This window comes from Rhamphochromis sp. 'chilingali', assembly GCF_963969265.1.
Source record: "Rhamphochromis sp. 'chilingali' genome assembly, chromosome: 7".
Taxonomy (NCBI): domain Eukaryota; kingdom Metazoa; phylum Chordata; class Actinopteri; order Cichliformes; family Cichlidae; genus Rhamphochromis; species Rhamphochromis sp. 'chilingali'.
The window spans coordinates 29551586-29566043 of NC_137934.1; the positions used below are offsets into that span (position 1 = coordinate 29551586).

General features: G+C 41.8%; 1 protein-coding gene across 1 annotated transcript in view; it reads right to left on the bottom strand.

Annotated features, from left to right (window-relative positions):
- The window catches only part of LOC308399221 (carboxyl-terminal PDZ ligand of neuronal nitric oxide synthase protein-like), a 247076-nt gene extending 241676 nt beyond the window's left edge, over nt 1-5400 (bottom strand). Inside the window, 2 exon segments of the mRNA XM_080886336.1 lie at nt 4552-4623; nt 4956-5400. Of these exon segments, the coding sequence (XP_080742462.1) occupies nt 4552-4623; nt 4956-5060 (177 nt within the window). The 5' untranslated portion in view covers nt 5061-5400.
- Between the last annotated feature and the right edge of the window lie 9058 nt (nt 5401-14458).

Genomic DNA, 14458 nt, shown 5'->3' on the forward strand with positions numbered 1-14458 from the left:
TTTGAAGGTCCTTCATAATGCAAGACATCACTTCTTAGAAAGTCCATTTATTAATTCAAGCGGATTACATGAACAGAGCAAAAGCTTCTTTACTTCATTAAAGTCAATCAAATAAAGCAGGTCAGCTCCGGCTGCCAGTAATTAAAAGACTTTTTATCCTGATGGAGAAAGGCTGTCACTTTTACCAATAATGCTCACCTGTCAGCACTACTAACTTTCTGCTTCATTAGTTGTCCCCTTTCTGTGGTTGAATTCTCTCCTTGTGAGGACTTGAAATATGAACACTGTTCATATTTTCTGTCTGAAGGGAAATAAGCTGAGGCAGGTGTACACAACAGACATAAACTATACATGTTTGCACACAGTCGATAGAAAGTCTAAGGCAAAGGTACAAGCAACTGTACAATTACTTCACTGGGCCACTTAGCATAGCTGTCACAGTGATAATAACTGGCTCTCCGTGATAATTACAGTTTGGTCACATTAATGTGATGTTGTATCAGGTCCTCAAGCACAGTGTGAAGCTGGATGAATTAAGTCACGGTTCAGGGATATTTAATCATTTCAATTCTATAACTTCTTTGCTGGGCGGCACAAGAAGGTTATAGGTTCATATCTACTGAACAAAAGACACATTTACAGAAGAATACAGCCATTCTTTGGTTGCCATTTCAGTGTTTCCTCTTTAAATTAAATAAGAAGTTAATTACTGTACTGTATTAACTGAGTTTCTGGTCTTTCTTGGAACTGTCGCACGATATTTGTTTAGTCCCATTTCGCTTATTCTTTGCACTGCGTGCTTAAGATGATACTACATTTAATGTACAGTATCCCTCCCTTAGTTAATTATCACAGCTTCCTCCTTCCTCATGCCACACGGTTAAGGGAGTGCTACTGTATTTAATGTAAGCACTGTTAAGACAAACACTGGCCAGACCAAATTATTCCCTACGGGAGTCTGTTCTATGGTGGCCTATTTCTAGCTGAACTTTGTACTGTGTTCGGTCACACAAACATCAGGAAATCAAAACCACGGTGATCAAAAGTCTCTGAAATGAGCTGAAAATAATCATCACAAAACTGCTACATGATTCAAACGTAAACGTCTTTATTCCCACGAGTCTTTGGGCTCACAAGAAGGAACAACTAATTTTAATAGAGCACAAGACTGTTCAGTACTGTAAATATTTCCTCTCAGTGCCTAACTGTATTCACAAAGATTGCACATTACTGTTCAAAACCTCCATCCAATTTCTGCAGTGGACAGTTTGTGCAAAGCTTTACGACAGTTCGCTAAAATGCTAACTAAAACCCAGACTAATAAACTTGCACTGTGCTTTCCAGCCACCAGCTAATTGGTGCACCGAGCGAACACAAAGGTCCTGGTTCAGCCTGACAGCCAGAGGAACTGACAAAGCATTTCCATTTCTGTCTTTTACGCACTCCAGCTCCACCGCTGTGCTCTTTCAGCCCTCACAAATGTCTCGTCAGACACATCTAATCTTCTCATCCCATGCTGCTCAGTCTTCCTACAGTCAGTTAACCCAGCAAAGGGCGATTAATGAGAAATTAATCTCTTTAATTCACTGCAAAGGTCTTCTCTTCTTTTAACCAGATAAGCTGCTGCTGCACTTTTCCAGATTATGATAATAATAAAATTAATTTATGAAGACCAGCATGTAATACAGGATCCTCATCTCTGACTGGTCTGTAGCTGACAGGGAGAAAAAAAGCAAAATAAGACAAGAATGCATTTAGGTGGATTTTATTTTATAGCTCTTTCAATCTGTATATGCAAGTCTATCTTTTCACTAACAGAAGAAAGGAAAAAATGTGACATGATCCTCATTTCAGCTTTAACAAAACAGGTGGAGAAAAAAATCTTTATTAAAATATATCTTTGTCATTTGATGATTCACTATATAACTGCAAAACAGACCCTGAGTTCCAAAAAAAAGGAAAAAAGTTCATAAATGCATTAGTAACTTTTTCAACATTACATTTCTTTCAGCTGGGAAGTTTCACTAAGTGAAGTGAAAACTGCTCTTCCCATCTGTTAAGTGTTTTTCTCCATTCATTTCTGGAGAGATCATTAATCATTCAACAGCAACGTGCAACACAGTGGGTGTGTTTACTCGTGTGTGTTTTTATGTGTGTGCGTGTGTGTGTAACAAAACGTCAAATCCTGCCGGTTTTTGCGTTCGGCTCCATTCTAGGTGCCTATTTCCTGCTCTGCACTGTTGTCTGTTTGTTATCAGCTACCAGCTTACAGGTGACTCATGCACACAATGAACAATGAAACCATACATCAACCGGTTGCCAGGCAGCGTCCAAAACTTTGACTGACTCTGCAGAAATGGAGTCTGATAGTAACCTTGCAAGAAAAACACAAGCTGCAGGAAAGCATCATTTTGACTAACTTTCACAAATTTCACAAGCTGCCGGTGTTACACGAACATTTCAATTAGAAACAAAACATGAGTGCCGGTAACAGTCAGCTTTGTTTGGTAGCTGTCATATAAAAGACAAACCAGTTACTGTAATTGTGGCAGGGAAATAGGAAGTTGTGTTCACATCTTTTATGATTATTCATCACACTACTGCATTTCAACACCACAGAACTTGGAACCTTGGGAAAAACTAGCATGTTATCTTTTGTCTAGGCATTGTTCTGATTCCACTTTTATGTTGCTGTTCAGGGAGCAGAGAGTAGAAGCATCCAATCTGTGCATTTGCTGTGCTTTGTCAACAATCGCTTCCCCCGGAACTTTCTTCAGCTGCTCAACAGTAACAGCCTGGGAAGCGAGGGGAAAGTTGATCAATTCCATAATGAAAAGCTCTGTTTTGATGTGGTACAAATGAAACGCACAACACTGATTTTTATTTTTATTTTCTGTACAATTAAACTGAAGAAGGACCAAACATTTTCAGGGATAGATAATATACGTCAAGAATCAAGAATAAACACTGTAGGCTGCAAGAATGTTGCTTGATGCCCAGTTGTAGTCCTTAATCCACAGTGAACTGGTTTTATGGGGCAACTCTAACTGCAAGGATAAATAAAGGACAGCGCCTCTATAGCTCCCTTTGTTGTTTCTTTCTAAGTGAAACTAACGGCAAAGACGCATGATTGTCTCTGCCAGTCATAAACCTGCTGAAGATTACAGTGTTTCTACTTTCGGTGATTTCTTTTCCTACTTAAAAAGTCCAGATTTTGCATAAGGTGTAAGCGTGTACTAATCAGTAAATGAATGCCCTAAAAGTAATTAAACAAACCAATCATTTCTGCATTTACCAAAACATACTGGGGCATTCCAGTGCAGTTTTCTTACATAATCACTGAGTGGAGACTGCTTCGGCATACTGGTAACCCAACTCAAACAAAATGCCTTCAGAGTGACTCCTGCAGCGCCCCGATCCCCAACGTGATCTCCATTCCAAGTTTGATACCTGTGGTTTCCCTCCATTGTGTTGTCCAGCCAGTGTCAAACCATTTTCACACCGGAGGAGCCAAACCAATGCTCGTTTTCTTGCCAACAACAACAGCTGCCATGGCAGCATTCCGGGAGGTCCACTTTTTAGGAGCAGGTCACTTCTTTGTTAAAGGGCCAACGAGAGGGGTTTTTTTTTTCAACTCTGCTCAAAGGTTGAGCAACTTGCTGAAATGAGCCAATGGCAGAGCAAAACTGAAGTCTGTTAATGAGGGAAAAGTGTCAGCATTTTAAAATAAAATGTCAGCATGTGTGTGGGGGGCACAATTTTCTTTAAAACCACAAGATTATAAATAGGGACAGAACTAACACTTCGTTTCCACCTACAAGTTCAGCACCAGTCCCCGAAAACATCAACACCTCCAACAACCTACATCAGCTTGCCGCAATATGATTGGCAGACACATTGATTAAGATGAAGCCTTCTTTTTGGGAGTGAAAAAGCTGTAAATCTTGGATTTACACAGCAGAAAGAGGGGGGGAGAGAGGGGGTAAGAGTCACACTCCAGTGCACCGCTTCAAAGGAAACTTCAAAACACTGATGGAGCACATGGGAGACCAAACCTCCCACCAGGCAAGACATGTCAAAGACACTCAAAGGGCTCCACGTTTAAACTCCAAGGTGTGTTCACACAAAACTAATGCTAAATAACAACACTGTGGCCTTCTCCAAGTCAGTTTTACATGGCCTCACATGGTAATCTGACATGTGATTTAAGCATTATATGTAAAATTGATATTTAAAAATCCAACTGAGTCTGTCTCTGAATTAAATGAGTACAAATATTAGAGGAAGCATAATTGCAGTGCTCATTATTAGAAGTAATAACTAAGCTATAAGCCTACAATAAGCTAAAGTTACGTTCAGGGTCCAGTTCAATAGCATTGCGCTCTTCCATCATAATTAGCTTCGCAATGCCGAAAAGTAAACAGATTTTAAAAGAAAAAGAAAAAACCGTGGACAACGTGGAGTCGTGTCCTATCAAATGATGTGGAAAAGGAAAAATATGAAAAAATGCAAGATTTTAAACGGCGTCCTGTCAGGCTCCCTTCCACTCACCCGTATTCTTCTCATCGCTGCCACAATCTCCACTCGGCTGCTCGGCCGCGCCACATCCAGACTGCCAATGTACTAAAATATGACAGGTACAGCACATTAGTGAAAAAGGAAGCTGACTTTCCTTTAATTTCAAACACAAGTTCCTACAGTAAGGTAATAATCAGCCCAGCTTTGGGCAACTTTTACCTCTTGACAAGCTGACAACTTAAGTTTACTGCGTGAGCACAAAACAAATTCTCGGGAGACCCAAGAGTCTTATGCCAGTTACCTGTTTTGTTTACGGTATATACGAGTTAAACAAGGCGCTATTCAGGCACAGGTTAGTTAACGAAGAAGACTCGGTGACATAATAAAATATAAATGAAGTGCTGCGCTAACCACTTCAAAGTTACTTGGAAACTCACCTTTGCCTCGAAGTTGATCCCATGCTGGAATGCTTCCTCGTTGTGCAATGGGATCCTCAGATCGTGCCCATCATCTACGAGGTTGTACTTGGTTTTCCCAGGCATTTTGTTTCATCCAAATATTCCTACTCCACGGTGCCAATAGGATATATGCGGGAACAGCTCGGTTTACCGGGGATAAATCCAAGAAAAGCAATTCCAAATCCGATCAGTGAATGTTCTCCATAGCAGCAAAGCGTCCCGACGCTACCACACCGCCGTCAACAGCGGCCACAACTTCACCGGCGCTCCGGGAAACTGCCGGCCCGCTAACGGTCACCGCTACGGCTTTAACGACACACGCAGGCCGACACAAACAGCGTCATGCGGGGACAGATGTGTTTTCCCGACTTTTCCTGTGGCGAGTGTGGAAGTTCGTCGGGTCCTGCCTCCGGTTCAGGACTCCCCCCACCCCGCCGCCCTCATGGAGGAAAGGTGTGATTGGAGGAGTCCGGGGATCCCGCCTGTTTCCATTGGAGCAGAGACGCGCTGTGGCCATGAGGAGGAGTGGCTGAAACTCTCGTACCTGCCCCCTCCACCCCACAACCTGCCCCCCTCCCTGTTTACACACACACACACACTATAATGGAAATAACCTGAATGACACCTATGCAAGTGGCGTGTATATTTACAGGTGTTTACTGTAAACGCTGGCTTTGGTCAGCAGTAAAATAACCTGTATGTAAACGCACTGCCTGGAGACTGATGCAAAACGATGTCCTTCAATTAGCAAAAAAGTAAATTAATTAAAAAATGTTGAATTTCATCTCTTGTGATGTTATTTAACATTTTTGGAGAGATATTGTGAAGAAGAGATAGCACGCCTTGCTTTTGATCTTTTTGCCATTAAAATAAGAAACACAGCCTTACAGGTGTAGCAAGAACACAACTGGGATTTTGAATTAAATAAAAAGGACAAGGCTACCAACTAGTGGCCACATCTGCTAACACCTAGTGGGAAGCTACTACATAAACGTGCAAGTTAAATATATTGTGATTTTTTTTAAAAGCACACCGTACTTTTATAAATATTTTTATGAATATTTTTTTTTTAAAAAAGGAACCGTCACAATAAAACATGATTTTTTTAATGTTATACTCATATTAACATCAGGAACTTATAACATGTTATTTAAAAATTACAGTAGGCGTCTAAGTTTTTATTTAAGAAAAATAGAAAAACCTCACTTAGTAGTTTGTTATAATTGTTTACATCTTCTATTCAGAGTCTTTCTGAATAAATTTAATTGAACTTTTTACATTTTATTTTATCTATTATTCTGATGTCTTTTTCTCAACACATCATTCTGAAACCTTTAAATATTACAGGCTTCAGTATTGGGAAAAGGAATTATGATACACTATTCTAGATGTTTGCATTGCATTGTTTTGTCTCACTCCAAAAACTCAAAATCTTACCAAGTATATTTGTCTTATTTCTATTCAACTTAAAACACTTAAAATAAGACAAAATCAGCTGCAGAGCAACATTTCAGTAATATATAGGGACGTAAGTGTAATGAGATAATTTTGACTAGAAATAAGACAAATATACTTTTTTAAAAAGTTTTTGCAGCGCTTTATTTCAGATTTGTCACACCCCTATAAAAACATACATCAACAGAAAAGAGACCTTTAAAAAAAGTCTGACTTTAAACCCCTGCACAATCCAGAAAAAGGAAGCCGTAGTCTAGTTAGCAATTTTATCAGTACAATAATAATAGGCTGCTGTTGCTGATAATTAAAGGGAGATCTTGCGCACTCAGACACTCATGGACAGCCATCCACACATTGTGTTCAAGCAGCTGGAATAACAGTATCTCCAGGAAAACAGACCTATGTGGTCAGTAGACAGGGTAGTGTTCATACTTAATGCAGTTGTCATGTTGATGCACACACCATCTGCGTCACCCTAGGAGTTAAAGATGCATCACTTCCCACAAGGTGGTCCCAGGCGGGTAGGGGTGGGGAAGTGGAGCAGCACAAATTCACATTCACGCCACCTCTGTGGAAATTTCCAAAGTGCTGCTGCTGCTGCTAATAGGGCTTGTAGCAGTGTGGTATGATTTACTCCAAACTGCCATCTCCCAAATTCCCACCTGCTTTCTTTTTTTTTTTTTTTTTTTTTTTTTTTTTTAAATGACATCAGAAACAGCAGTATGCGACATTACGTGATGGCAGAGCTTCAGTTCATCCTTTGTCATTTTTTTTTTTTTTTTTTTTTTAATAAATAGGACAGGGGGAATGAATGAGAGAAAGAGGGGGAGAGAAAGAAAGAAAACCAAAGGGGAGAAGAGACGGTGAGAAGGGGGGGGAAGAGAGAGAGAGAAAAAAAAAAAAAGAACTCCTGGGTCACCTGTATGGAGAAAAAAAAAAAAAAAAAAAAACAAACAAACAGAGGAGACAGCAAACAACAAAGAGCAACATAATAATAGAGAAAACAAAGCACCATCACAATAAACTAGCTAGTCATAGATATCAATATTTACTAAATAATAAACGATATTGTGCAGCACGCAAGATAGACAGCGCACAGTGTGCTTTGAGGCAGCAGCCAAGAAAGCTTTAGTCCGCGTCTGTGAATACCCATGTGTGCATACCTGTGTGGATCAGCATGCTTGCATTCCAAAGGTTTCTCCATGTAATGATCTGCTAGGGAGTGTGGGGGGGCCACAGCCCCGTCCTCCAGGGTGTGAAGCGGGTATGGAGGAGATCAAAACTCCAGACATCCAGAGGCCCCCAGAACACAAGAGACCATGGAAGACCAACAGAGGGGCAGCCGCGCCACTGTTCCAGTAAGAGCTGAGGAGAGTCCCAGATGAGGGCTCGCCCAGCAGCCGCGGAGCAGAAGCCAGGGGGAGTTGCAGTGACGCGCCCGTGAGCTCCGCCGGCCCCCAGCTGTGCCTGAGTGACCGAGCCCCAGGCCGAGAGGCCGGGGGCACCCCACCTCCAAAGGGGCCCGAGCGAGCCCCAGGCCCCAGGCCCCGACAAGCGGCCGCCAAGGAGTGAGCCGGTGTGTACCCGGACGCCCACCCCCAGACACAAAGAACCACCAACACACCGACACCTGAGGGAGTCCGCCACCGGCAGGGGAAGTGGTGGTGGGTGGAGATAGGCCTCCAAACCTTGGAGGGCCTGAGGTGTCCCCAGAGAGGTGGCGTCTGATACCCAACCTGACATATAGACACAGACATACAGGCACACACAGACACAAACATCCATTCCCACCCTCATGCTCTCATATGCACTCACTCCACACTCAACCAACGTGGAGACAGACATAAAGAGACGCTGTACACACAATCACACTCCCCAAGCGTACTCTACAAACCGGGTCTAGGTACCCTTGCCCCTGGAGGGGGGAATTGCACCCAGACCCAGGTGGTGTTACCCTTTTCCCTGCGGTGGGGAGAGGCAGACCACCCCGACTCCGCAGCAGCAGGGAGGCCCCACACCCCAGACCGCAGTCGGACGGCCAACTCCTCCTACTAGCCCTCCCGCTCCAGCAGGCCGCAGAGAATGGGGGTGGGAGAAGACTCCAAACCTCCCTCCACCCGCTCATTGTAGTGTTGATGCATATGTGTTCTAAGGTGCAATTAAAACCCAGGAGGGCATGGAGCTACCTGCCAAGGAGCAGCAGGTAAGCGCATAGTCCCTCCTGCTAGCCCTCAATGACTAAGTGTATTTAAAATTGAGAGGTGGGCAACGACGTCAGGGGTGAGGTATACACCCTGATGGTGATTTGGACTCCGTGATTGTGCCCACCCCCAAGATCCTATATGTATGCGTAATGAGAGTGTGAATAATGTGAATGTCTAAGTTGTGGGATAAAATTGAGGCAGAGGCAGCCAGAAGGGGACAGAGGGGAGGGGGGGGGGGGGGGTAGCCTCCTCTGCACCCTGGTGACATACCCCCACTCCAAGGCCCTGCATGTGTGGGTGGTTGTGGAGGAGCGGGAAGAGGGAGGCAGCTGGAGATGGGGAGGGAAGGAAGGGAGGGGCAGGTAACCCCTCCCTGGGGCCAGCTCCCCCGCTGACCCCAGTAGGCACTCCCACCCTCCGCGACCCGCCAGGGAAGGGGGGCCCAGGCCCATCAGACCGGGGCCCAGTGCAGTAGCGCCCCCCGGCTCCACAGAGCCCTGGACAGTCCACCCAACCCCACCACAGAGAAAACTGCACCCACCCCACCATCCACACATCTTCCAGACTACATAAGACGGTAAACGCCCAGGCTGAGATCTTCCTCCACCTCTCCTGTATCTCCCCCTCCTGCAGAGAGAGTTCCTGAAGAGAAGAAAGCTCCTGCAAGATGTGACCATCCCCCCCACCAGTTGAAGAGCCCCCCAGGCGGCTCGACGCACCGGCGGCACCCTGCTCCAGGGCCGGGCCCCCATGCACCCACCCGCCCACAACCCCGGCAACACACCAACCAGGACCCAAGCCCCCGAGGCCCGGCCCGGGCCCCAGCCCAGAGACGGAGCGCCCCCAGAACCTCACGCCCATCCCGGACCCACCCAGGTCCGTTTAGCAACTGAGCACTTCCTAAATGCTGTGGAGGTGGATTACCTTCAAACCAAATCACGTAATTACAGAGAACATTAGCTGGCCTCTCAGCTTTAAATGAACAAACACACATGAAGCCCTTATAACAGCTCACTGATATAACTATCAGTGAGCTTCTTTTTATTCTGCCTGGAGTATTTTGACAGGTATCTCCATAAAAGACGGCTGTATTACACCAATCCTTCAGCCCTTGTGGTCATGGCCACCTTGCCCTCGCGGCAGCTATTTGGCAGACATGAACAGCTGCTGTCTGTGCATGAGGAATTTATGCTCAGTACAACCAGTTACCCACTTAGGGACCCCATGTGTTCTTAAGGCTCTTTAACCCTTGTGTGGTGTTCGTATTTTTGTTACTCAGCCAGTGTTCATGGGTCTGGTGGACCCGCTAGAGTTTTGGCTTTCCAAATTAACACTATCAAACAATTTTATGTTAAATTACTCAACAGATGTTTACTTCATCCCAATTACAAGACATATGAACAGCAAACATGGTTAATTTTTTCCCTTTACCTTTGTTAGATCACATTTTTGAATTAATGTGCTTCTCGTTTTTCTTTTATATAAAATGTTATAAATAAATCAGTTATAATCAAGTGGAGTGAGTGGAAAGACACAACACATTTACACGTGAAAAAATAATTAATTGTTTAATTTTTCTTTTGAAAAAAACTGAACACGGGTCTCACAGACCCGAACACCATACAAGGGTTAAAAAAGGATAGAGAACAATTTAATCCTTGCCAGGTCACCAGCTTCATATTGATCTGTTGATTAGGGATGCGGCATCATAAGCACACGCTCCCTGCATGAACTAGGTCTTGAATACTGTTCACACAAACAGCATGGGTCCACATAGAGGACAAAAGGCAACATGCAAGGTTGTCACAGTCACATATTTGTGCCCTTGTAGGGAAATCTTTAACCTTCAGTGACAGTTATGTTGTTAACCTAAAGGTGAAAAAATATACAAGTTTTTTTTTTGAAGAAATATGTATTCTACATTTGGAAATAGACTAGCATTTGTATGGATGTTTTTTCAGGGTTACTACAGCCACTTCAAGCTTTAAATATGTCACCTATCTCACATCTACTGCCTAACGTGGATGTCTTTGGAGTGAACTAGAGCAGTCAAACAAATTCCACCAGTCATGGGGAAATTGAAGTTAACAGTAACCACATACACATCAGATATATACTGATATATAAGAAAGGAGAAAATAAAAAGTCCTTTAAATCTGAAGGAAAATTATTTAAGACCTGAAACAGATTATTTCCTGATACTACATCTTGAATCTAGGATAAACACTAAAAATGCAAGTTTTTTGCTAAAAAACACATTCATATCTTTTTGGCCAATTCATTTTATTCTGGCACAGGTATTTATTTGGGCATTATAATATAGCTCCTGCCCTTCTAACACTCTAAACATTGCTGTGATAGCCTCTAAATACACACTGTGTCATTTTAAGTGGATCTTCTACTAAGTAAGGTTTACTTATAAAGTGCTTTTAAAGAACAAAATTCACAAAGTGCTTTACAATTTAATATTTTCAAATAATTTTTGCAAATATGGCCTGTCCCTGTGGTAAAAGAAGATGGCGTGCGCATCAACAGTTGAAGTTGATGTGTTTCTCTTAACCCATTCCTGCACTGCACTTGCTTACAGTAAAGTAATCAGGCAATCAGGACATGATGGCCAAGACCCTGTGGCATGAGCTGCAAACTGGCCCGGGTCTGTGTCACACTATACATACAGATATTGTCTGTATGTATTGTATGTATACTTTTAAGGTGCCTTTTCAATACCCCATCATGTTACTGATCTGTTGTCAATTAATGTAATTTGTTGCAAAATGTTACTCCAGTGGTTTCTTTTTATTAACACTTACTTTTCCAGTTTTTTTGTTGTTCCTTTTCAAAAAATTGTGAGATGTGTTGCATGCCCAACTCCTGTCCTAATGTCTTTGGAAGTGGGATTCTACGATGATCATAAAATGTATGTTACCCTTTAACCACCCAAGATTTGAGAGCAACAACACAAAGAAATCAAGGACTGCATTAATAGTTAAAGATACTTTTCTGCAATTGTAGCCCTTGGCGCTATGGTGGTGGTTACAGTGAATGGGCACAAATGATAGAAGGTGGCTTCTTGAAGTAAACGTGAATTTACCAAGTCAAGTATCAGGGATTAATTAGTCTAGGTAAATGCTGGTTACATTGGATTGGAGGATAAACTGTGTTTTTGAGACTGCCCCATTTTCACAGACCACCTTTAAATCATAAAGGGGGGAAATAAATAAATACAAGAAAGGTGAGGTGGTATTTTCCATTAGTTTCAGGTGGCTGAGGCATGAACATATTTAGGAATTCCACTCATACCACTTCATCATATCTATTTTGCTTTCCCATGAGGAAGGACCTTGTCTGAGACTATTTACCACAACATTCATCCACACTAAGCTGGTATTCTAAAAGATGCTCACTTCAGTAGCTTTATCTTAACTCATCAGTTTAGTTTTTAGTGTGAATCAGAGCCCTGTTGTTCTTTTGGTACCAACATCATGCATTGTTAAGGTCAGCAGGAGCTTTGAACCTGGGATATCTTTTGTCTTAGCCACAAGCAACAAGAAAAACACAGACACGGTAGGTTTAAAAGACAGTCCCCACACAACACACACACATGCATGCATGCACAGCCTTACACATCTTGAGGGCCTTTTAAGCTAAATTAATAATGGAGATCTTTAAAGAATGTGGGCCACACAACAAAGAAGACAGACAAGAAGGGAAGCAGCGGGACAGCTAATGACATTTACAATTGTGCCTGAAGCTGTGTAGCAACATGCAGTATTAAAAGCTGTCTTCACTTCACACTTGGGGGTAGATTAGTACAGATATAATCTGCCTCTGTTACAGCATCCAAGCACATAAAAGGCTTATACAACCCAGTGTTAATTATGTAGCAGGCTTGGACGTGCAATTAAATGTAAGTCTTTGCTGTGCTTGTTTGTAAAAGTGAGTGAAGTCACATAGATGGTAAAAAAAGAGGATCAACTGAAAGATATGTTTGAAGAGATAAATTAGTCTTACAGTCACTCCAGTTTGTAATTTTGATTCTCATAACAACCACCGTTGATTTTATTGCAGCGTTTGTTTTAATGGTGTTTTTGACACTCATGCCAAATATCTGCAACACTGTCATGTAGCTCATATATTGTGGTTTACAGAGGAATTTAAAAGCTGTATCATTCATCACTTTTAGGATCAACCCAAACTGATGTGTCTATAGCAAGCACCAACATCCAAGGCTGAAGAATGAGGCCAAATGGGGAACAGCCAAATACAGAGTGATTTCTGAAGTAGCCACTCGAGGCTGGCTCCAAAAGTGTTTCAGTGATGTAGACTGTATATAAACGATGGATATAGATGATGATTCACCTGATAGTTTTAAAATACACATTTAGAAGCTTCAATGTACCATTCTACCATTTGTTTGAGTTTTCTTTGGCTATATTTATTTGTTTTAAGCCAGAAGGAGATTTAGGTTAAGTTAGTTAAGTTACAAGGTAACACTAGCAAGCTTGGGTAGCAAGATACATTACATATATTTGCTTACTAGTATTAAGTAATAAATAAATGCTAAATAATTATTGGAATTTTATTCACCTAAACTGATGCAGAGATTTTCTTTTTGACCATGCTGTAAAAAACAGCAAGCCATATTTTTTTTTTATGACAGAAATCCATTAAAAGAGAAATACAATCAAGAATACTGCAAAAAGGTCCAATCACACCAAGAAGGGGGCGTAAAGGCTACAGACACAGACTGGATACAACTGCTTATTTCCAAAAAAGAAAAACCCAGATGGCGTCCAAAATTCTACTGTTGAGGTTTCAAATTGCTATGGCCAGAAAGCAACGGGTAGCCATTTTTATATACAGTCTATGACCAACAGTTAGTTTGGTTTTTGGTGAGACTGTAGCTACTTTGGCACATTTGCTTTGAAGTAAATGCTCAGCTTGATGCTAGCATTTACTAACATTAAAATGTCAGCATCATACTTGCAAATGAAGATGCAGATATTTTGACCTCTTGAGAATATACTTTAGGTATACAGTATACATTTTACAATATAAAAATTTTAATATTGCATACTTTCTATATATAACCACTGTGAAAGCGTTGCAACTACTTTCACTTTAAATTCTGACTACACCCACACATAAGCTACATAAGCTACAAAGCACTTGTTTTTACTTCATTTATTATTTTCTATGCTATTTTCCATGCTCAGGGTTAGGTTTATTCTTTATTTTAGTTAATTGTTATTTAGTGGTGTGAAGGGAACCTGCAAAGTAAGAATTTCATTGCTCTGCGTAACCACTTGTGTTTTGCAGTGTGACAATAAACTTCTTGAATCTTGAATCTTAGGTATAACTGAGCAATTGTGAAAAGTCCTGTAATTCATCCTGGAGATGGCATGAATAAACATTTACAATACTTAATGCTAATCCGTGATATATTGTAAAAACATGGGTGAGACTTCAAGTTTCCCATGGTGCTACTAGGAGAAAAAGTCAGGTAGTTTTCTGAGCACTATAAATATTCAAATGCAATTTTATGGCAGTTTAGTTAGATTTCAGCCCCTGCAGCCAGTTTGGAAGCACAAAAGTGCAGCAGTTAATCCAGTAGCATAAAGGGAAAAAAGAGAAAACTCTGAAGTTATCTTTTAGGATTACTGGACAAACTGTCCAGTGTGAACTCGTTGAAGTGAAAAGAGAGATAAGGCTGACACCATGTGGACACATCGTAAAGTGTGTAACACTGGATTGGTTAACAGAAATAAGAGGAGAATTAGCTCAGTTTTCTTGTCTTCTATTAAGAAGAAACCAGTAGTTTTG